Genomic DNA, 22,641 nt, shown 5'->3' with positions numbered 1-22,641 from the left:
TGCAAGGCAAGTTCCTTCTGGCTGTACTTTCTCTCTGGCCCCTAATTTGCTTTTTTTTTTTTTTCCGGGGGTGGGGGATATGCTTCTAGGTGTTTGGTTCTCAGGAGCTTGTGTTGTCAGGATCAAGCCTGGGCTCCTGTGTGTGTGGAGCAAGACTCCAGCACCCTTTCAGCACTCACGGGTGCCAGCTCTGACCCCACAGCCCCAGGCTGCTGCCACGGCCCTCACCTCCCTTCAGCTCCTCCCTAGGGGACCTCAGGCACCTGGACGTCCTCTCCTCCCCCACCCTGCTGCCCGGTCCACAGAGGTCCCTGCAGAAGCAGAGCCGGGAGAAGGGATGGGCCGTCTCCACCTCCAGCGCCCCTACAGCCCCTAAGATGTTTTTCCTGCTAGCCCCACTGTCCAGGCTGTCCAGGAGGGAGTCTTGTGCCAGTGGATATTGGGTGGGGGGCCCATAAGCTGTGGGGTCAGGAGACAGACAAGGCCAGCCTTTGGGGCCTGCCATGGGGCCTGTCTGGGCTTGCCAGAGCTCTGGGCCCTGGGGCTGGGGCTTCTGAAGCCCCTTCCTAAGGGAGCTGCAGGCAGACAAGCCTGATGAGGTGCTAATTACCGAGCTAATTGGAGCCCGGTGAGCGAGCTGACTGATGGGGAGGGGGCGTGACCCCCCAGGGCAGGGAAAGGAGTGAGGCCCTGGCGGGAGCAGCTTTGTTTGCTGGGAATATTGATTGACCAGCTGCCTTGCTTCCTCTCCACAGAGGCTGTGTGGGAAGGCCAGGCCGGCTGCAGAGAGAGGGTCAGAGGGCAGAGGCGCCCGCAGGGCTCAGCTCTGGGAGAGGCTGGGGAGCAGGGACCCCCACCCCACGGGCTGGCCCTGTCCTGCTGCGGCCCAGGTCTGCATGCCACGGCTGGGAGCCTGTGAGGACAGAGGCCTCTGAGCTGGGTCACCTGGCAGGGCTCCAGGACTCTGCCATGGTTCTCTGAGCCCTGAGCGCTGCCCTCTCAGAAAAGCTCTGCCGTGGCCTCTGAAGGGCTGCAGAGCGCCCGGAGTGGGGACAGAGACCTTATGGAACAGCCCGGTGTGGAAGAATCGGGGAATGTCTAACCCCAGACAGAAGGCAGGGAACTCCAGGCACAGGGCTGCAGGCCCTTCCTTCCTCACCTCTTCCTGGCCAGTGGCCTGGGGCAGGGGCAAAGGGCCGCCCCCCCATATCCTCACACCAGCCGCCCTGGGCTGCCTCCAGGTCTCAGCCTGCTCCCGAAGAGCCCCCGCTAAGCTAACCCCAGGTCTTTATTCAGGGTGCGTGTCTGTCAGCCCCAGCCTCTCTGCCGCTGTCCTCACCACTGCAGACACAGGGTCCTGCCACTTCTCACTGTGCTGGGACCTTCTGCTCACCTCACACCCCACCTTCCGCCCCACCCCTCACCCCCTCCTCCCCAGGCGGCAAAATCCATCCCCATCCCCCACCCCCGCAAATGAATGTTCGTCCCCATATGTCCCTCCTCATGCTCCCAGACTAGGCCATGACAGTCTTCGCTGTAGTAATCACTGTGACACTAGTCACTTCAGTTTTTTTTTCTTTTTTTTTTGGCTTTTTTGGGTCGCACCTGGAGATGCACAGGGATTACTCCTGGCTCATGCACTCAGGAATTACTCCTGGCGGTGCTCGGGGGACCATATGGGATGCTGGGAATCGAACCCGGGTCGGCCGCGTGCAAGGCAAACACCCTACCCGCTGTGCTATCGCTCTAGCCCCTCAGTATTTTTTTTTTTTGGTGGGGGGCACACCCAGCAGTGCTCAGGGCTAACTCCTGGCTCTGCACTCAGGGATCACTCCTGGTGGGGTTCAGGGGGCCCCGTGAGCTTCCAGGGACCTTGCACTGCATGTGCATTTGCAAGGCAAGGCCCTCCCCACCGTTGTATGACTCCAGCTCCTCGTTGGACCGTGAGTTCTGAGCAAGGGCGAGGGAGAGTCCGTGTACCATTACCCCCAAAACCCAAAGCAGAAATTTAATTTTGGGGCCACTCCTGGCAGTGCTCGGGGTCATCCCCAGAAGTAGGACTACGTGATGCTGGGAGTCTGACCCAGATAGCCTGTGTGCAAAGCATGAGGTCAGCCTATGCTTGAGTCATCAATCTGGCCCGTGAACCGGAACATTTTTATTTTTGGTGGTGGGGGACAGGGTTTGGACTTAGTCCCAGCTTTGTGCTTAGGGATCATTCCTGGAGGCGTTTGGGAGACCATTACGTGGTGCCTGAGATCAAATCAGGGCCAGTCCTGGGCTGTTTTGTTCAATAAAGAATTGGAGGCTCCGGGCTGGAGCAATAGCACAGCGAGTAGGGCGTTTCCCTTTTTTGGGTCGCACCTGGAGATACACAGGGATTACTCCTGGCTCCTCGACCCGGGTTCGATTCCTAGCATCCCACATGGTCCCCCGAGCACTGCCAGGAGTAATGCCTGAGTGTATGAGCCAGGAGTAACCCCTGTGCATTGCCAGGTGTGACCCAAAAAGAAAAAAAAAAAAGAAGAAAAGAATTGGAGGCTCTGAGAGGTCTAGCAACTAGTCCAAAGTTGCACAGCAAAGGACAATCTGAAGACTCCAGAGTCACTGCCCTCACAATGAAAGGGAAGGGGGGTTGTTATTTTTTTGCCAACCTGTTTCCTTCCCCCTTTCCCTCCCTCCCTGCCTGTTATCCTCCTTGGGGTGAGTCTGCATCATTACTAGATCCCAGGGGTCCAATTAGAGGCCCCTCCCAAGGGAACTGACTAAGGCACTCCTGCCCCAGGGAGCCACTGCAGCAGAAGTTTTAATTAGCCACCACTGCTCTTCCTGGGACTCCAACCCACAGCTTGGATAGGCAGGCTGGGGGGAAGGAGGGGGCGGGGGAGGGGGGCACAGCCTGTATAGTGTGTGTGTGTGTGTGTGTGTGTGCGTGTGCGCGCGCGCGCGCGCGCGCGCGCGCTGGGGGCACCTCAGCATTACCTCATTAATCCCTTAAATGGAGTAATAAAACAAATGGATGAAGTTACCTAACCCATTAAGCAGATAAAGCAAATTAAACAAGTGATTATTTGGAAAGCATTCTTAACATTTTTTTGTTTTTGTTTTCGGGTCGGGCTGGAGCGATAGCACAGCGGGTAGGGCGTTCGCCTTACAAGCGGCCAACATGGTCGACCCGAGTTCGATTCCTCTGCCCCTCTCGGAGAGCCCGGCAAGCTACCGAGAGTATTCGATATGCCAGACACAGTAACAACAAAGTCTCCAATGGAGACGTTACTGGGCCCGCTCGAGCAAATCGACGATCAACGGGAGGGCCTTTACTTACTTTACTTTACTTTTCGGGTCACACCCAGAGGTGCCCAGGGCTTACTCCTGTCTCTGTGTTCAGGGATCACTCCTGGCGGTGAACCACATATGGTGCTGGGGATTGAACCCAGGTCGACCGAGTGCAAGGCAAATATCCTACACTCTGTTTCCGGAAGACATTTTAAACAGCACCCTGTGCATTGTCAAGGTTATACTTGCGATCCAGGCAAAGCCTGGCAAGCTCCCCATGACGTATTCGATATGCCAAACACAGTACAACAAGTCTCGCGATGGAGACGTACTGGGCCCGCTCCAGCAAAATCGATAAACAACAGGAGGACAGTGACAGTGATGGTGATACTTGCGTCTGTAAAATTAAAAACCAATCAGGGGGCTGGAGAGATAGTACAACAGGCAGGATGCTTGCCTTGCATGTGACAACCAGGGTCCAACCCCCAGCACCCCGTATGATTCCCTGAGCACTGCCAGGTGTGATCCCTAAACACAGCTGAGTGAGGCTCAAAACGCAAATTTCCCTATGTATATATATCTGAAACCCAGTCAGGTGGGCAGGTTGTCCACGGGCAGGACGTGGCGCCTGACTGGGTCATGGGAAATACTGAGGGCTGTGGGGGGACTGCCAGCCTTTGTCTAGGCTGTGAACCTGTCCCCTCTGCAACAGGGACAGCTTGGGGCTGAGGCCACCCTAGGGTTGGAGGATAGAGATGGGCAAGCGGAGAGGAAGTCCTGGACCAGGACGGCCCTGAATGCCCAATAGACTGTGCCCAGCCTTGCAGAAGGGGAGTGACACCCGCCACCCGCCGCTACAGCCTGGCTGAGGCACAGATGGGTCAAGGTCATGGAGGATTGAGAGACAGGCAAGACTCAACCCCCCTCCCATCACCGCCCTGGGAAACCTGACCCCTCGCGTCCTCCCACTCAGCTCCCAGCCTAGTGGTCACTCAGTGTGGGTCACACGCCCAGTCCCCAAAGAGAGAAAGGGGTCTCTCTGCTTCCCTCTTTCTTCCCTCCGTCTCCGGGAAACAGAGGGGCACCGAAAGGAGTGTGCTTGGGGGCCCTAGAAACCCCCCGCCTGGCCAGGGGCATCTGAGCTAAAAGGCCGCTCAGAGGAGGGTGCAGTGCGAGGTGCCCCACCCCCTCGGCTCCGCCTCCCGCGGCTGTGCCAGTCCCAGCCAGAGCGGGCCTCAGCCTCGCTGCCAGGTAACCCGCCTAAGGGCCGGGAAACCCAGCAGGGACTAATGAGGGGCAGTGCTGGCACCTGGCCCGGCCAGCACTGCCCACACCGGCCACACTGCCCCTCCCCGCCCACCCTCCAAGGAAGGCTGCCAGGACGAGGACGGTTCTGCGGGAGGAGGGTCCCAGGCAGGGTTGGGGAAGCTGGATGAGCAGCACCCCAAGACCTCCAGACCGGGGAACTCCTGCTGTAAATCCAGGAGCTGGGGTTGTGGTGACAGCCCGGCCAGGCCCAAACCACAGCTCTGGAAACAGCTGTGCGGCTCAGCCGAGCCCAGAGGCCGGGGGAGGGGGTCCCCAGAGAGAGGCCCTGGATGGGGAAAGGAAAGGAGGTGATTAGGGAGCCTGGCTGAGGTCCAGGCCAGGCAGGGGAGCAGCCTCCTGCAACACTGGGAGAAAATGCATCAGCCTCTCCCTTTGCGCAGGGGTACCCGCACTGGGGCTGGGGCGGGAGGGGGCCTTCAGGAGGGGGAGGTGCAGGTGGAACCTTGCCAGGTGTTTCTGCACTAAGGAGGGGAGGGAGGGGACCAGGGAGGGAGTGGACAGAGCAGGCCCTCAGGAGACCCAGGCTACTGGCCTGCACCTGGGCCCAGCCACCCTGCTCTTGGCCCATGCTGGAATAGGCAGGGGAACAGTGGGAAGGGCCGAATGCAGGCTCTGTCTGCAGCAGACCCAGGTTCGATCCCCGGCACGGCATGATACCCTGAACACCACCATCAGGTACTCCTGAGCACGGAGCCAGGAGTAGCCGCAGAGCACTGCCTGGTGTGTCTCCAAAAACAACAAAGAAAAAGAAAAGAGAGGCTGGAGCAATTGCACAGTGGGTAGGTCGTTTGCCTTGCACACAGCCAACCCGGGTTCGATTTCCAACATCCCATATGATTCCCCGAGCACCGCCAGGAGTAATTCCTGAGTACATGAGCCAGGAGTAACCCCTGTACATCGCTAGGTGTGACCCAAAGAAACAAAAAAAAAAACAAAAAAAAAGAAAAAGAAAAGAACTAGGAGTGGCAGTGCCCCAGCAGCTCAGGGACTTGGTGTCATGATTCCTGAGCAGCGGGGTGGGCTTTGGTGGAGGGGGCGTCCAGGGGAGGACTTCAGGGGAACTTCTAGAGACTGAAGTTCCCTTTGGCCCTTCATCCCTGGCCTGAGGGAGATTCCCCGCCCTCCTTTCCTTTCAGAGAGCCTGTGTTTATAGGGCTGGAGAGATCCACAGCGGGGAGGGGGTTTGCCTCGCCTGTGGCCGACCCAGGTTCGATCCGCAGCAATGCATATGATTCCCCAAGCATACCATAAGTGACCTCTGAGCAAAGAGCTAGGAGTAAGCTGTGAGCACTGCTGAGTGTGCCCAAGAAACAAAACTAAAACAACAACAAAACCCAAATAAAAACCACAATCAAATAACCTGAGTTTCAGAAACCCAGGAAACAAGCCTGCCCTGCTGTTAGCCTAGCTCAGGCCTGTGCTGGGCACCGCCCACAGCAGCCCCGGGCCCCGGCTGGATGAGGGTCTGCCTCACCTAGCTGGGGCCAGGCTGGGACCAGGCAGCTGAGAAGTCAGAATACTGAGGATGGGAGGGACGACAGGACAGCGGGGAGGGCGCTTGCCTTGCATATGGCAGACCCGGGTTTGAGCCCCAGTACCCTATAGAGTTCTCTGAGCCTACCGGGAGTGACCCCCCAGCACAAAGCCAGGAGTGAGCTCTGAGCAGCACCAGGTGTGGACCCCTAAACAAACAACAATAACAAAAACCCAATGTGCAGATGTGCGGCTCAGTAGAAGCCTGGGATGACTCGGGGGCTAGAGGCGGGGAGCAGGGCTGGGGATGGGGGCAGGGTCACCTCCAGGGACAAGTGGAGAACAGGTAGAGGCCAGAGGAGTTCCCCACAGCAGATGAAAGCAGGGACAGATGTGGAGGCAGAGGGGACATTCAATGGCTCACAGCACCCAGCCAACCCCACCGGGGCCTCAGCATCCCACACGCCCCAGATTGCTCAGGCACTTCCTGGCCAGAGCACCTTCTCGAAAGGCCCCGACAAGCCCCGCACCTTTCCCGCTCTTTGGGGCTGCCTTATTATCTTTTTTTTTCTTTTTGGGTCACACCCGGCGATGCATAGGGGCTACTCCTGGCTCATGCACTCAGGGATTACTCCTGGCCGTGCTCGGGGGACCATCTGGGATGCTGGGAATCGAGCCCGGGGGGGGGGGGGCCGTGTGCAAAGCAAATGCCTTACCCACTGTGCTATCGCTCCAGCCCCTGGGGCTCCCTTCTGAGAGGCTGGTTTCCTCTGAGTGTGGAAGGCTCCTCCAGAACTCTGGGTCTTGTCTGCTCAAAGCTTTCCCATCTGATGAATGAACAAGCCGAACGGGTAGAGCACACGTAGCCGAAATCACGCAGCTTCGGTAGCTCAAACTTTTTTCTTTGGGGGCTGGAAAGAGAGCACAGGCCACTTGCTTTACATGCATCCAGGCCGGGGTTGATCCCTGGCATCCCATCGGGCCCCCCCAAGCCTTTCCAGAACTGATTCCTGAGCGCCAAGCCAGGAATAAGACCTGAGCACCACTGGGTGCGGCCCAAAAACCTTAAAGAAAAATAAAACCCCACATTTTTTGGTGTGTCTTACTAAACTCCTGCCTGGTGAAATGGTTGCGAGGGGCCGGAAATGAGGGGCCAGAGAGATAGTGCAACTGGTCAGGCACTTGCCTTGCACGCAAGGTCAGATTCTTGGCACCAGATAGGGTTCCTGGGGCCCCACAGCAGAAATCCCTGAGTACAGAGCAGAAGTAACGAGTGCTACCACCCCCCCCACCAAAAAAAAAAATAATGAAATAAGTTTCTTTCTCCCCGCCCTCCCTTTGGCTTTTTGGGCCATTCCTGGCTCTGCACTCGAATTACTCCCGGAGGCGCTTGGGGGACCATATGGGATGCCGGAAGTCACACCCAGGTCAGCCACAGGTAAGGCAAGTGCCTTACCCGTTACTTGCTGTACTATCATTCCTGCCCCAATATGATGTTTCTTAAGTGACTGACACATGACCAACCAAGATCCAAACAGGAGCTCCTTTGTGTGTGTGTGTGTGTGTGTGTGTGTGTGTGTGTGTGTGTGTGTGGTTTTGCTTTTTGAAACACACCTGGCAGTGCTCGGGGCTTATTCCTGCTCTGTGCTCAGGAATCACTCTTGGAGGGGCTTGGGGGACCCTATAGGGTTCCAGAGATTGATGGCACTTCATGAGTGCAAGCCAAGTGATGTCCCCACTGTGCTATCTTTCTGGCCCAGCAAAAACTTCAGTTAGAAAAGAGAGAGAGAGAGAGAGAGAGAGAGAGAGAGAGAGAGAGAGAGAGAGAGAGTCCACATTGCAGGTGTGACCAATGCAGGCAGCAGGAATTGTACCCCAAGGAGAAGCCACATTCTCAGGGCCACCAGCCACGGGCAGCAGCACTGGGCTTAGTCCTCTGCAGGGGATGAGGGGAAGGGAGAGGCAGGAGCAGCCCGGAGAACTGCCAGGAGCCTCCCCTAGAGGCTAAGCCTAGAGGCCAGAGAGACGGCACAGGGGGGAAGGGCATTTGCCTTGCCTACAGCCAACCCAGGTTTGATCCCCAGCACCCTACCTGGTCCCCACATCCTGCCAACAGTGATTCCAGAGTGCAGAGCCAGGAGGAAGCCCAGAGCACCACCAGGTCTGGCCCCCAAAACACAAACCCAAAGAAGGAGGCTAAGTCTACAGCTGGGCTGAAAGGATTGTGGGGAGCTTTGCTGTGTGTCTTGGGGAAAGGTGCTGCACCTTTCTGTTTCTCCGCCTGAAAGGTGGCTGCCAGCCTGGCGTCGAGCAAGAGCTCCTCTGAGGAACTGAGGAAAGGAAGAGCCTCACAAGAGCAGGTGTGGCCTCACTAGCATTGCAGGGTCATGAATAACCTAGAAGGTGAGAAGCAGCAAGTCTGAGAGCTGACCTTTCCCCCACATTCCCAGCGAGCCAGGAGGGGCTCTTCCGATCTGGGCTGGGCGCCTCTAGGATGCTCCTGTCCACTAGCCCGGAGGCCTACCAAAGGACTCACTTCTGGGTGAGCGTGTGGGGGAGAGTGGGATGGGGGGGAGTGTTTGAGTCACACTTGGCAGTGACTGGGGTCAACTCCTCCTGACCCTGTTCCTGGGGAAGGCTCCTAGCTCTGTGCTCGAGAGAGCCTATATGGTGTTGGGGATCGAACCCGGGTGAGCAGCATGCAAGGCAGGTGCCGTAGCCCTCACGGTTCCCATTTTGCAGATCGGAAAGTGGAGGCTTGGGAAGATAGAAAGGTGGCTTCTGTGCCCAACGGGGGTGGGTAGGACACTGCTTCAGAGGGTCACATCAGGGCCTGGGGGACAGCTCGGTGGCTAAGTTGCTGGCTGGCCTGGCAAGCACAAGGTGGTGAGATCAGACCCCTGGTGCCACCACTGGTGCTGAGGTGATCGGGACTCTCCTGCCGTTTGTCAACCCTGGAGGTGGGAGAGAGAACTGAGGGGACACCTTGGGCCCTGGAGCTAGGTCAAAGGGCTGGACCTCATGCTTTCCATGGGCCCCCAAGCACCCAGAAACGCACCTAGGCACTGCTGGGTGTGGCCCTTTCAGCCCCAAACTGGGGGGGGGGGGGCTACTGTCTTTGTAAAGTGCCTGATTAAACTATGACTCCGCAGGGGGGGGGCACAGAACCCTGACTGAGATGCCTCAGGCCCGCTCTAGCCTGTATGGTCCCCAGGTGCTCCGAGAGAAGCCACATGGACTCACAGTTGGAGCCCTCGGCCCCAGGGCCTCAAGCCTGCCCTTCTCCCAGCCCGCAGCAGGGGCCAGGGTGAGGCACTGCCAATGTGGGAACAAAGGGCAGAGGTGGCTGGAATGTGGGGAGAGCAGCCTGTGCCTGCAGGGCCAGGACCCCAGTTCTCAGCAATCAGGCGCTAAGTGAGAGGCCAGAGATGCCCCCTAGGCAAGGCATTTGCCTTGCACACTGCAGACCAGAGTTTGATCCCTGGCACCCCATAGGGACCCCGGAACATGGCCAGGAGGGATCCCTGAGCAGAGTCAGGAGTAAGCCCTGAGCACAGAGTCAGGAGCAAGCCCTGAGCACAGAGTCAGGAGTAAGCCCTGAGCACAGAGTCAGGAGCAAGCCCTGAGCACAGAGTCAGGAGTAAGTCCTGAGCACAAAGTCACATGTAAGCCCTCAACACAGAGTGAGGCCTAAGTCCTGAGCACAGTGTCAGGAGTAAGCCCTGAGCACAGAATGAGGTCTAAGTCCTGACCACAGAGCCAGGTATAAGCCCTGAGCACTGGGGGAGTGTGTCCCAAACAAAACTAAATACCAAAACCAAAATCAAAATACCACCTTCCAACCACCCCACCCCCACCCTCTCCAAGAAAAAGACAAATACCAAAGCCCAAAACAAAAATGCCAAAAGCCAAAGCAGCATCAGAACCAGACAGATGCCAAGTGGGCGGCAGAGATAGGTCCCAGGCTGGGAGGTCACCTGGGTCTCCACCAGCCCTGGTGCCCGGTGGCCCTGGGAAAGCCGCTCCCGAGTCTGCTCTTGCGGTCACTCCACTCTCCATCCTCCACTTCCTGTCCCTCCGGCCCAGTCCCTTCCTTCCTCCTCAGCGCCAGCTGCTTCCTGATTCGGCCCCCTCTGCCCTCTGACTGGGCAGTCCTGACCTTTGCCATGGAAGAAGTGACCTGGGAGGTTCTGGCCCCTGACCTGCTCTGACCTTGGGTGCCGTTCCCCGATCCTGCTCTTCCACTGCGCACACACACACACACACACACACACACACACACACACACACACCTGTCCCCAGCCCTTTGGCGACCAGGAGCTGTGAGGGACCTGATTTGGGGGGGGGCGGGGGGCAGCGGAACCATCGCAGAGGGGGACAGCCCACCCTCACCCCTCGCTCTGCAGTTACCACCCAGGTGGGTGTCTCTCCATATTTCATGCCACCAGAGTTCCTCCACTCAGTTCTATCTTACTGTTGTTGTTGTTGTTTTGAGGGGGACTATACTTGGAAGTGCTCAGGGTTCACTTACTCCTGTTTTTTTGTATGTTTGTTTATTTTTAGGAAAGCCCGGCAAGCTACCGAGAGTATCTTGCCCACACGGCAGAGCCTGGCAAGCCACCCGTGATGTATTGGATATGCCAAACACAGTAACAACAAAGTCTCCAATGGAGACGTTACTGGGCCTGCTCGAGCAAATCGACGATTGGCCTTTCGAGCAAAAAATTTTTTTTTTATCACTGTGAGGTACAGTTACAGACTTACAAACTTCCGTGCTTGTGTTTCAGTCATACAATGCTCGAGTACCCATCCCTCCACCAGTGCCATTCTCCACCACCAATGATCCCAGTATCCCTCCCTCCCCGTCCCCCATCCCACCTCTGTGGCAGGGGCATTCTCTTTTGTTCAATCACTCCTTTTGAGTATTGTAGTTTGCAGTAGAGGTATTGAGTGGCCATCGTGTTTACTTATTCCTGGTTTTGTGCTCAGAGATCACTCCTGGTGGGGCTCAGGGGTCCATATAGGATGCCAGGGATTGAACCAGGGTCAGCCGTGTGCAAGGCAAGTGCCATATCTGCTATATTATTGCTCCACCCCAGATCGTCTCATCGTGTGTTGTTGGATAACACTGGGTTGTCCTTGCTCCTCCCTCAGGGGGCTTTGGTTTATTGAGTTACTCCCACAACAGTGCTCCCGAGGCACACCCAATTCCATCAGGCACTATAATCCTATGTTGCTTTGCTCTTTCCTTTATGTCATTTGCAATTGTCCTTTTTGTATAGACACAGGAAGACAGTTGATGCTATGCTCTTGTAACATGGGAGTTAATTGACTCCAAAGAATATTTACTCCCGGGCATCCATCATATTTACCTGACTTAAGCCTCAGTTGCCCTTAGTTCCTAGCACTCCAAAAGCAGGGTCCCGACAAGGGACCTGACAGACCCAGGGCAAGCTATAAGCCACCCTGGTGTCGAAAGGGAACAAGCTAAGCACCATAAGTATAATAACTTAAGAGCGTGGTCGTGGGACAAACTCTGTCATGACCCAAAAAGAAGGAACCGAGTAAGGACCCTGCTGGGGTTAGGAAAGACTAACCTGGTCTGAGGACTGCGGTCTGGGGTATATAGCGAGATGCCCCAGGAAGCGCCAACCTTTAGGCTTAATATATCTCTTACTGTGTTCCTAGAAAATGACTAGAAATAGTATAAGAAGTAAATTTACTATGATTGGTTAAATGGATTTCTAGCTGGGGAAAGGAGAAAGCAACACACCCTGGAAGGAATCCTGCCCTTGGGCAGATCCCCTCATAATCTGGAGTGCAGAACCCTCAGATGACATTTTGTCCTTGGGTTAATCTCCCAGAACTTCCCCTGAAGGAGTGGCTTTACCTCTGTTTGTCATTATGACAAACTCAACCCCACCTATGTGTACCCCACCCTTCACGATTTCCATATAACTGTGCTGTCAGGGGAAAGAGGGAACAAGAAAATAGAGGACTCTGAGGTCTACAAGGAGGCGAGGGTGATGGAATTATGATGACCGGGACTACGACCAGAACTATGACTACGATTGTGCAGTAAGGGAGAGACGGGACTGCGCTGGGGAGGAGAGAGAAATAAACTGAAATAAACTGAGCACCAACAAACCTGGGGCCCTGTTCCTCTCTCGGTTCCCTGGGTCCTTCGCCTGTCTGTCACAGGGGAACAGTTGTCAGCCACCCAATGCTTGCACCTGCCCACGCGCCTTTTCTTTTGAAGCTCACAAGAGAAAACTCACAAAAGTATGTGTGCATGTGTGTGTGGTGGGGGGGGGGTTGCTAAAGGCTCAGTGGTTGCCACCAAGGTCATTCCTCCTGCTCCAGGGACAGGGACATCGCCCCTTCCTCAGCAGGTGTCTTAACAGGGGTGGGTCTTTGGTCTGGCATCGACTACATCTGGGTGAGGGCACAGGCTCAGACCCCACCCTGTCCTGTGCAGTACTGGATAAGAACACCCCTGCCGGCCCTGATGCACTAGTCCTGGATGTGTGCTGGGGAGCCTGGGAGAACCATGTACACCCAGGAAAGAACCCAGGCCTCCTGCATGCAAAGCCAGTGCCCGCATTGTTCTCTGAGCTGTCTCCTGGCTCTCTACTATTCCGTTTCATTGCCTCCAGGCCCTGCTCTTTTTTTTTTTTTTTGGTTTTTGGGTCACACCCGGTGATGCACAGGGGTTACTCCTGGCAGTGGTCAGGGGACCATATGGGATGCTGGGAATCGAACCCGGGCCGGCCGCGTGCAAGGCAAACGCCCTACCCGCTGTGCTATCTCTGCAGCCCCACCCAGGCCCTGCTCTTTACTCTTCCATTTCATTTACAAAATTTTGTGTCTGGGGTCTAGAGATACAGTACAAGACAGGACAGCAAGTAATGCAATGGGCCCGGGGGTCGATTCTTGGCATCCCCTCTGATCCCCTGAGCATTGCCAGGAGTAGTGCCTGAGTGCAGGACGAGGAGTAACCCCTGGGCACTGCAGAGTGTGGCCCCCAGACTGACCCACGAAAAAAACACATCGTGGGACACACCTGGCGGTGCTCGGAGCACTTTCTCCTTGCGTTAGTCTTTCTTTCTCCGGGCTCTGCACACGGGGATCACCCCCGGCGGTGCGAGACAGAACGCGGCGGCCAGCCCAGCCGTGTGCCAGGCAAGCGCCCTCCCTCCCGGCTGTGCCCCCTGGCTCTCCCGGAGCCCCCTCCTGCGTCCACGCCACCTCCTCTGAGCCTCTCCACGCACCCGCTACGAGGGAGACTCCGGGCCAAGTTTAAAAAAAGGGAAAAAAAAAAGCCCACGCAGCCCACCGGAGCTCAGCGCGGGCAAGTGCCCGGCCCGCGGGCTGGAAGGCGGCGACGCGCGGGGGCCCGGGGGGCGCGGGCAGCGGCGGGCGCGGGCCGGGCCGGCCCCGGGCCCCCGGGGAGCGCCGGCTCCAGCCGCGCGGCCGCCCCGCCCCCGGCCCGCCCCCGGCCCGCCCCGCCCGGCCGCAGACGGCGCCCGGCGGCGGCGCGAACGGCTGCGGGGCGGGCGGCTCCGGCCTCGGTGCTCCGCGCGCTTCCCCGCCGGGGCGCGGCGGGCGGGACCCGCGGCCAGGGGCCCGCCGGACCATGCGGCCGCGGCTGGACGCGGCGCTCGGGGGTCGGGCGCCCTGCAGGTAGGGGCTGGCGGCGCGGAAACTTGGGCCGAGTTGGCGGACGGCGGGCGCGCTGCCCCCGGGCGCCCCTGCTGGCCGCGGGGGCCGAGGGGCCGGCGCGCGCGTGGACGGCCCGGGCGGGGGGCTGGGCGCGCCCCGCGGCGTCCCCGCCGCGGCCGGACTCGGCCGCTGGCCGCAGCCCGGGCTGGCGGGGTCGCCGCGGGCACTCGGAGGCCCGGCCGCCCCCCGCCTGCGTGTCCACGCGCGCAGACCCGCGAGTGCGTGCCCGGTGCACGTGCGTCGCCGCGCCGCGGGGCAGGGCAGGGCGTGGGCACGCCCGGAAGCCCGCGCCGGGGGCCGGGGCCCGCAGCCCGGTGGGGTGAGCGACTGGCCGGGCCGGTGGGCGCTGCCTCCGCGGGGGGCGGGCTGAGCACGGGGACCCGGGTCCGAGCACACGCCGGCCGCTGCCGGGCACAGGTCGCCCTCTTCCTGGTCCGGCCCGGCCCGGCCCGGGAGGGCTGCGTCCCGTGCCCCACCCGGAGGTGGTCCCAGGACCCGCACCCTGCCCGCATCCGGCCTCTCCGCCCGCTCCCGAAAACCCTCCTGGGGCTCGGGCCCTGCAGCATCTCGGGGTCCCGCTCGGCTCCAAGCACGTGCCGGTCCCTCCTCCCCCCCAGGATGCGCCCTCACCTGGGCCCCTGCCTTGCCCAGCCGAGGGGCCTGGCTGGGGGGAGTCCAGCGCTCCATCACCCGCTGGCCGGGCGTCAGGTCGCCCCATCCCCTTCATAGCCCGCTGCGGGCCCCCCCAGCACCTCCCCCTCCCCACCCCCAGACTCCCGAGGTTCCCAGGTGGCCTCGCCTCCGTGGGCTGAGCTCCTGGGGGAGGGGGTGCCTCGGAAAGTCTCCAGGGCAAAGGGCACGCAATGGGCAGAGCCCAGGAGAGCAGGGCCCCCGGGACCGGGGTGGGGCTGAAGCAGGCCCTGAGGAATGGGGAAAGGGGGGTGACACTGAGCTTGCACTTAATTAATCCAGAACTCCCCAGGGAGGGCAGGGGCCTTGCACCCCCCCCCCCCCAAGCCCTATAACCTTTCCTGGCAGAGTTGCTGGGGCTTTCTGGCTGGCTGCAGGGCCCTGTGGGTGCCCAGTACTCAGCAACTGTTGCCCCGCGCTCCCTCTGGCCTCCATGGGAGCTTCCCTGCCCCAGACTGGCCCCAGCGTCTGTTTCTGGCCAAGAGATTAGTGTCCTGACTTCTTGGAGTCCAGCAGGCTGCCGGCCGTGGTGCAGGGACGCTGAGGTGGCCGGGAGTGGTTCCCATGACTTCCCTTGGTGTTTCCCATCCCCAAGGTGTCCCCGTGGAACTCGGAGCCCCTCGTGTCTGTCGCTGGCCACCAGCCAGAGGGAGGGGAGGACCGGGAGGGGTGTGCTGGTCTTAGCTTGTTGGTGACACCTGGCTTGCCTATTCATAGCAAGATGGAACTGATTCATCTTTCTCAGCCACCTGAGGGTTTCAGGAAGGGGGGAGCAGGGCGCTGGGGGAGGGGAAGCAGGTCAGTGGGTGCCTGGAGGGGAGGCCTCTCTGGGCCTGGGTCCCTGAGCCCCGGGGGCCTCGCCCAGGGACTTTCTCAGCTGTTTCATCAGTATAGCTAGTGCTGGAGCCCCTGGGAACAGGCCTTCCGCACCCCCTGGCTCCCCAGCATCCCACGCTGGTGCTGTGCTGCCCCCGCGCGCCCAGAGCAGACATCTTATCACTCTTGCTCAGGGCTGGGGGTGGACGGCCCTCCTCCCCTGCACTGCCCAGGGGCTCCTTCCTGCTGGCGCCACAGCACCACCTGCTGGACACCCAGGCTCTGCTGGGGGGGCTGATCCCCCAAACCAAGTCCAGATGCTGTGCCTTTGGAGACTTGGAGGGGAAGTTTAGAGGGGATTACAGGGACTGAGTCCATTTGGGCCGTTGGAAATCTCTGGTGTTTGGCATAGGAACTAGCCCGCTGTCTTCCTTCCTTCCTTCCTTCCTTCCTTCCTTCCTTCCTTCCTTCCTTTTTCTGTTTTGTTGTTTTTTTTTGGGGGGGGGGCACATCTGGCGATGCACAGGGATTACTCCTGGCGGTGCTTGGGGGACCATATGGGATGCTGGGAATTGAACCTGGGTCGGCCGCGTGCAAGGCAAAGGCCCTACCCGCTGTGCTATCGCTCCAGCCCCTTTTTTCTCTTTTTCTTTTCTTTCCTTTATTTTTCTTTCTTTCTCCCTTCCCTTCTTACTCTCTCTCTCTCTCTTTGGGACCACACCCTGTGGTGCTCTGGGGCCTGTTTCTGACTTTGTGCTCAAGAGTGACCGCTGAAACAGAAAGATAGTACAGCGGGTAGGGGGTTGGGCGTTTGCCTTGCCCACTGTCAACTCGAATTTGATCCCCACATTCCATATGGTTCTCAGGGACCCCCAGGAGTAATTCCTGAGCGTAGAGCCAGGAGTAAGTCCTGAGCACAACCTCAAAAGCAAGACTGACCCCTGACGGACTCAGAGGATCATATAAGGTGTGGGAGATTTCACTGGGATCACCTTAACCCCTGCACTGTCTGGCCCGTGGCTCTCTTTCATCAGTGTCTGTGACCCTGAATGGGTCCCCTACTGGGGGTGCAGTGGGGGTGGGGGTGCTGACCAAGGAAAATGGTCTTCTCTGCACCCTGCAAAGTCAGACACCAGAGGGGGCTCCTGAAGCGGGCATGGGGGGTTCTGTAAAAATTCAATAAACAAAGGCTCCTGCAGCTTAGAAAATTAAGTCCAAGGTGGGGGTGGGTAGGGAGATAGTTGAAGTGGCAGAGCACATGCATGCCTAGAAGGTGTGAGGTGAGGTTTGTGCTCAGTGCTGGCCTCACCCCCAGCAGGGCTGGCCCTGGACTCCCCAGCATTGCTAGGAACGTCCCTGTTAAAAGAAATTAAAATAGTAGCGGAGAGATCATGGGGCATGTAGCCAGCAGATTCGATCCCTGGTGCTGTGTGTCCAGGAGTAAGCCCTGAGCACGGCTGGGTGTGGCCCCAAAACATTAGAAGACATTAAAATAAACTGGGCTGGGGGGCTGGAGCGATAGCACAGTGGGTAGGGTGTTTGCTTTGCACTCGGCCAATCCAGATTCGACTCCCAGCATCCCGTGTGGTCCCCTGAGCACCGCCAGGGGTGATTCCTGAGTGCGGAGCCAAAAGTAACCCCGGTGCATTGCCAGGTGTGACCCAAAAACCAAAAATAAAGTAAAATGGGCTGGAGAGCTAGCACAGCAGTAAGGCACTTGGCTTGCATGAGCCACCCCAGATTGTAGCTCCCGGGTGCCGCGTTTGGTCCCTCCAGCCTTGTGAGCAGTGATGCCTGAGCACAGAGCCAGGAGTAACCCTTGAGCAGAGCCGGGTATGGCCACAGAATCCAAACAAGACAGAAACAAAAAGGAACTTATTTATTTTTTTGCTTTTTGCGATGCACAGGGGTTAATCCTGGCTCTGCACTCAGGAATTACCCCTGGTGGTGCTCAGGGGACCACATGGGATGCTGGGAATCGAACCCGGGTCGGCTGCATGCAAGGCAAATGCCCTGCCTGCTGTGCTCTATCTCTCCGGCCCTAACAGAAAGGAACTTAAAGTCAGGACTCCGCAGAGTATATCGCTCACACTGGTTCATTCATTCCCGTGTGGTCTTTATTGCACGTCTGCTGTGGTCACTGTGGTGTGACCCTGTGAGCTGGGTGGCGTGACCGCCGACTTGCTGCATATTCTGACCCCCTGCCTCTCTCCCCCCGCTAGGTCAGCAGTGGAGTAGCGGGAGCCCCAGAGGGCTTGAAGCCTTGACCGTGATGGCCGAGAAGCGACCGCTGGGCACCTTGGGGCCCGTGATGTACGGCAAGCTGCCCCGCCTGGAGGCCAGCTCGGGGCCTGGTCACAGCCTGCCCCCCTCGGTTGGGAGCCAGGAGCCCTGCAGCTACAAGGGGGCCTACTTCTCCTGCCCCATGGGGGGGCCGCCCAAGGCTGGGTCGGAGCGCTTAACTTCCTGGACCCCGTATCCACCTTTGTACCCTAACGGTGTGGCTGGACCCCCTCTGCGAACGGACAACCTGCTGACCGGCTGCCTGCTGTACCGCTCGCCCCCAGATGCCTCGGACAAGAGCCAGGATCCGGGCCCCATGGAGCTCCTCCCCTTCGGCCCGCAGCCTTCGTCCTACCCGGGCCCCCAGCTGGCGGCCCCCAAGCCTGTTTACCGCAGCCCCCTCTGTTACGGGCTCTCGACTTGTCTGGGCGAAGGGGCAGCGAAGAGGCCGCTGGATGTTGACTGGACGCTGGTGACGGGGCCCCTGTTGCCCCCCGCCGACCCCCCTTGCTCTCTGACCCCGGCTCCTGGCAAGGGCCAGTCCCTGGATGGCAGCTTCTTGCGGGGACTGCCCACAGGCACACCGGGCAAAGACCCCTCCTCGGTGGGCTTCCCCTCGTGCCAGGCCTTCCTGGACAAGTATCACAGCCTCCAGAGCAGCGCCAGCCTTCTCGCTTCCAAGTGTGCCGCGCCATACCCTGTGGACCCCAAGCAGCTGCTTTCTGAGGGGCCCCCCAGTCCGTGGACCCAGCTGGCCTCACCCCTGGGGCCCGCCTGCCAGGATGTCCTGCCGGCCCACTACCCCCCGCCCCACCCTGCACAGGCCCTCCCGTACCCCACGGCCTGCCGCCACCCCGATCGGGGGAGTGGCTGTAGCCCTGCTCTCCCTCTGCAGCCTCTCGGGGGCCACAAAGGGTCGGGGTACCAGGCCTCTGGGCTGGGCGGCCCCTACCTGAGGCCACAGGCACCTCAGACCCCCTACCTGCCTCCCCTGGGACTGGACTCCTACTCCTACTCCTCCGTCCCCTTCCCCTCCCCGTCCCCAGGACTCAAGCTGGAGCCGCCTCTTGCTCCGCGGTGCTCCCTGGACTTGGCCCCCCAGACGCTGGGCTTTCCCTATGCCCGGGATGACCTCTCTCTCTACAGCGCGTCCCCGGGGCTCGTGGGGACCTCCCCGTCCCAGAACAGTGTACCAGCAGCACCTCAATCCAGCGCCTTCCAGCGGGCGGGCCCGGAGCCCCCGAGGCCGGTGGAGAAGCGGCGCCCTGGAGTAGCACCGGAGCGAGAGACGCCGTGGCTGCCCAGCTGCGGGAGAGAGCCGCGCCCGGCCCCCGCCGATGAACACCCGGGGGCGCCCATCGTCATCCGCGACAGCCCCCTCCCGCGCACCCCGCCAGCCCTTGCGCCCTGCGCGCAGGCCCAGGGGCGCCCGGCCCCGCCACCGCCGCCCCCCAGCTCGCCGCCCATGCCCATCATCGACAACGTCTTCAGCCTGGCTCCCTACCGGGACTACCTGGACGTGCAGGCCCCGGAGGGCCCCGCCGAGCCCGGCCCAGCGCCCAGGGAGGACCAGGCCGGGGACTCTGGGGACTGCCTGACCAGCGACGAGACCCCCTCGCGGCCGGCCTGTGCGCTCAAGGAGGAGGGGGCCCTGGATCTGAGCGTGAAGAAGCCCCCCGTGGAGACGCCGGACCTCAAGGCACCGAGCCCCCACGTGCACGTCAAGCCCCCCGAGGCCATAGACGTGCCCGGCGTGGACAGCATGATGGCACCAGAGCTGCCCGACCTGAAGAAGATAAGCCCAGAGGCCTCCCGGGGGCCAGGGACCTCCGAGGCCACCCCCAGGACCAACTTCCACAGCTCCGTGGCCTTCATGTTCCGAAAATTCAAGATCCTCCGGCCAGCGCCGGGACCGGGAGCCCCGGTGCCAGACCCGTCCGGGTCCACGCAGACCCCTGGGCCCCCGCAGCCCGCCCCACCCGTCACAGCGGCGCCCCTGGGGCTGCCGGTGCTCACCCAGCCCTTGCCGGTGACCTGCTTCAATCTGGCTGTGCCCAGCCCCCCGACCCTGGCAGTGACTGCTCCGGCAGTGATCGCGGCCCCGGCCCCCGCCCCAGCCCCGGCCCCAGCCCCAGCCCCGACCCCCGCGCCACCCCCCTCCACGCCCCCCTCCAGCATCTCCCCCGAGCAGCGCTTCACCGGGCTGCACGCCTCCCTGTGCGATGCCATCTCGGGCTCCGTGGCCCACTCCCCGCCCGAGAAGCTGCGCGAGTGGCTGGACTCGGCGGGGCCCTGGGGCCGGGCGGCGTGGCAGGACGGCCAGGGCGTGCAGGGGCTGCTGGGCAAGCTGCTCTCGCAGCTGCAGAGCTTCCTGTGCACCCAGTGGTGCCCGTTCCCGCACGTGGTGCGCGCCGGGGCGATCTTCGTGCCCATCCACCTGGTGAAGGAGCGCCTGTTCCCGCGCCTGGCGCCCGCCTCCGTGGACCACGTGCTGCAGGAGCACCGCGTGGAGCTGCGGCCCACGACGCTGTCGGAGGAGCGCGCGCTGCGGGAGCGCGCCCTGCACGGCTGCACCTCGCGCATGCTGAAGCTGCTGGCCCTGCGCCAGCTGCCGGACATCTACCCCGACCTGCTGGGCCTGCAGTGGCGGGACTGCGTGCGCCGCCAGCTGGGTGAGCATGGGGCGGCGCCCGTGGCCGCCGCAGCCGTGAGAGCCAGGGACAGGTGTGTGATGCGGGGCGGCCTCCGCGGGGCGGGGGGCGGGGACGGGTCAGCTGGGCTGGAAGCCGCCGTCGCCTGGACTCTCGCCTTCTGCCCTCTGCATCTCGCGCCTGCCTTCTGGGGCCACGCTGGATGGTATCTGGGTGCTTGGGGGGGTGGTTGCAGCCCTGCCCCCCGCTCCCCCAGTCCTGGAGTTCTCCCACCTTCCGGGATCACCCCTCTGGGTGTCCGTCCACTGCTCCCCATAGCCTCCTCCCTCCTTGGGGCCCTGCCTGGACTGGCAGAGGGACTCTGCTGGGCCCGTCTATACACTGGCCTCATTTTGCTTTTGGTTTTTTGTGGTGCTCGGGGCTTCCTCCTGGCTCTGCGCTCAAGGGTCACGCCCGGCGGGGCTCAGGGGGACCGTGTGTGGTGCGGAGGCATAGAACACAGGTTGGCCGCCTGCGAAGCAAACACCCTACTGGCTGTGCTCTGTTGGCCCCGAGTAGGCTTTTGAGCCAGGCCAGCGGGTTTTTTTGGTGGGGAATGTGCCGTGCTCTCCCCCCTCCTCATGCCCATGCTGCTGTTCTTTCCTGTCCATTGTGGGGGTCATGCTGTGACTGGAACCCAGGACCGGGCACTATCCCTTGGACCACACCTGGGCCCTCAGCATTTGGGGGTGCTTGCATTAGGTGGCTTCAGCGGGGAGTAGCGCCCCCTTTTGTCTGCGGGTCTGCCTTCTGACTGTATGCTCTTTCTTTAGGTGACATGGAGCCTGAGACGGGGCCCGTGACCCCGCCAGGGCCCAAAGTGGCCAGAGAGGAGCCAGAGAGCCTGGCTTGGAAGTCACCGGTCCCCAAGGCCAAGAAACCCAGCCGGAAACTACCAACCCCAGTCCCCAAGAAACTGGCAGGGGCTTCCCAAGGCACCTCCCCACCCCCCACCAGCAGCCCACCCGCCCCGACGCTGAAGGCCCGCTTCCGAAGCCTGCTGGAAACCGCCTGGCTCAATGGCCTGGCACTGCCCACGTGGGGCCACAAGACCCAAGGGCCAGACCGGACTGCTCCCCGTGCTCCCCTGCTGGGCAGCCAGGGTCATCCTTTGTAGCCCGGGATGCTGGTGCTGTTCCACAGCTGACTGTCGGAGTCATTGTACCCCACCCTGGCCTGCCCAGCTCTCCCAGGATTGGAGGTGGATCTCCAACTTGCTTGTGTCCACAGCAGAGCTGAAAGTCCCGGAGCTTCGGGCCTGCGGTCCTTGGTGGCTGGGGCTCCATCCTCGTCTTGAAGCAGAACATACGGGCCCAAGAGCACCATGGACGTGGATGCTGGCTCTGTGTCCCGCTGCGTGGCTGGGCCAGTGTCCCATCCCCCCAGCTCAGGCCCTTTTGTAAGATAAGGACAACACAGCCTACCTCAAGGGTGGGGGTGCCGCCCAACACCCCGCTACGGTTTGCTCGCCACACCCGCCCCAGGCCGGCCTGGGTCTCGGCCGGGGCCTGTAGCTTCTAGAAAGTGTGTGCTAGTACTGGTTGGCTTCGTGGGGCTTGGGGTGCAGAGCGTGGCTGGTCCTTGTCAAGGGCCGTGCTTCACATTCCTGGCACTTGGGGCTCTGCCCCACCTGGAGCTCCCTGGAGAAGCCTGCCACGTCGGGATCGCCCCTGTACGGCCCAGAAGGACTTCGTTGTGGCCCTCAGCTGCCTGTCCCCCCACTGCATTCGGCCAAGAGAGCTGCACTTGCAGAAGACCAGCAGGGACGGCAGGGTGGGGCCACAGCCCCATCTTGGAAGACTCTCGGATCTACGGACCAGGGACCCTGGCAGAGCCCGGGACTGAGCCAGAGGCTGCCCAGCTGGGCCCCAGCCGGTTGGAGGCCGTAGCATTAAAGCTTGTAGGTGGTTTTGCATCTGGATCTTTGGTGTCTGTTTGTGGGTGCCAGGGACCCAGGCCCACAGGCTGCTCCCCAAGATCCCAACCAAGAGCGTGTGTGGGCCCCCTTCCCGGCCCAGGAACCGCCCCTCCATTCTAAGGCCCTTTGGTTCTTCCTGTTGATGGCCTAGGTCTCCCCTGCAAGTTGCACCCCCCCCACACTCTTACCTGTACTGTGCTCTCTTGAGCACCCCCCCCCACCCCACCCCCAGTCTGCAGGCCCACCAGGCTCTTTGTATTTGAGTTACGCCTGGCAGTGCTTGGGGTTATTCCTGACTCTGCACTCCCGGGATCACTTCTGGCTGAGTTGTGGGGAGTATGTGGAATGATGTGGATTGAACCCAGGTCAGCCACGTGCAAGGCGAGCACCCTACCCGCTGTGCCGCCTTCTCTCCAGCCTAAAGGGATGAATTACTCTCCTCAG

At 60.7% G+C, this 22,641-nt stretch overlaps 1 protein-coding gene across 1 annotated transcript; it reads left to right on the top strand.

Annotated features, from left to right (window-relative positions):
* The first annotated feature begins 13,661 nt into the window (after positions 1 to 13,661).
* On the top strand, positions 13,662 to 22,123 carry CUNH15orf39 (chromosome unknown C15orf39 homolog). Its single transcript, XM_056128725.1, has 3 exons — positions 13,662 to 13,761; positions 17,529 to 20,261; positions 21,053 to 22,123. Exons 2-3 carry the CDS (start codon positions 17,579 to 17,581, stop codon positions 21,394 to 21,396), a joined length of 3,027 nt encoding a protein of 1,008 aa, XP_055984700.1. The 5' UTR covers positions 13,662 to 13,761; positions 17,529 to 17,578; the 3' UTR covers positions 21,397 to 22,123.
* The last annotated feature ends 518 nt before the right edge of the window (positions 22,124 to 22,641 follow it).

The sequence above is a fragment of the Sorex fumeus genome, unplaced genomic scaffold, assembly GCF_029834395.1.
Source record: "Sorex fumeus unplaced genomic scaffold, SorFum_2.1 ptg000067l, whole genome shotgun sequence".
NCBI lineage: Eukaryota > Metazoa > Chordata > Mammalia > Eulipotyphla > Soricidae > Sorex > Sorex fumeus.
The sequence above is the reverse complement of the archived record's forward strand: the minus strand, read 5'-3'. Positions and strand labels throughout refer to the sequence as shown.

Coding starts and splice junctions, on each gene's coding strand:
- CUNH15orf39 (XM_056128725.1), top strand. CDS start 17,579: ATGGCCGAGAAGCGACCGCTGGGCACCTTGGGGCCCGTGATGTACGGC. Junction 20,262..21,052: donor CTGCGTGCGCCGCCAGCTGG/GTGAGCATGGGG, acceptor CTCTTTCTTTAG/GTGACATGGAGCCTGAGACG.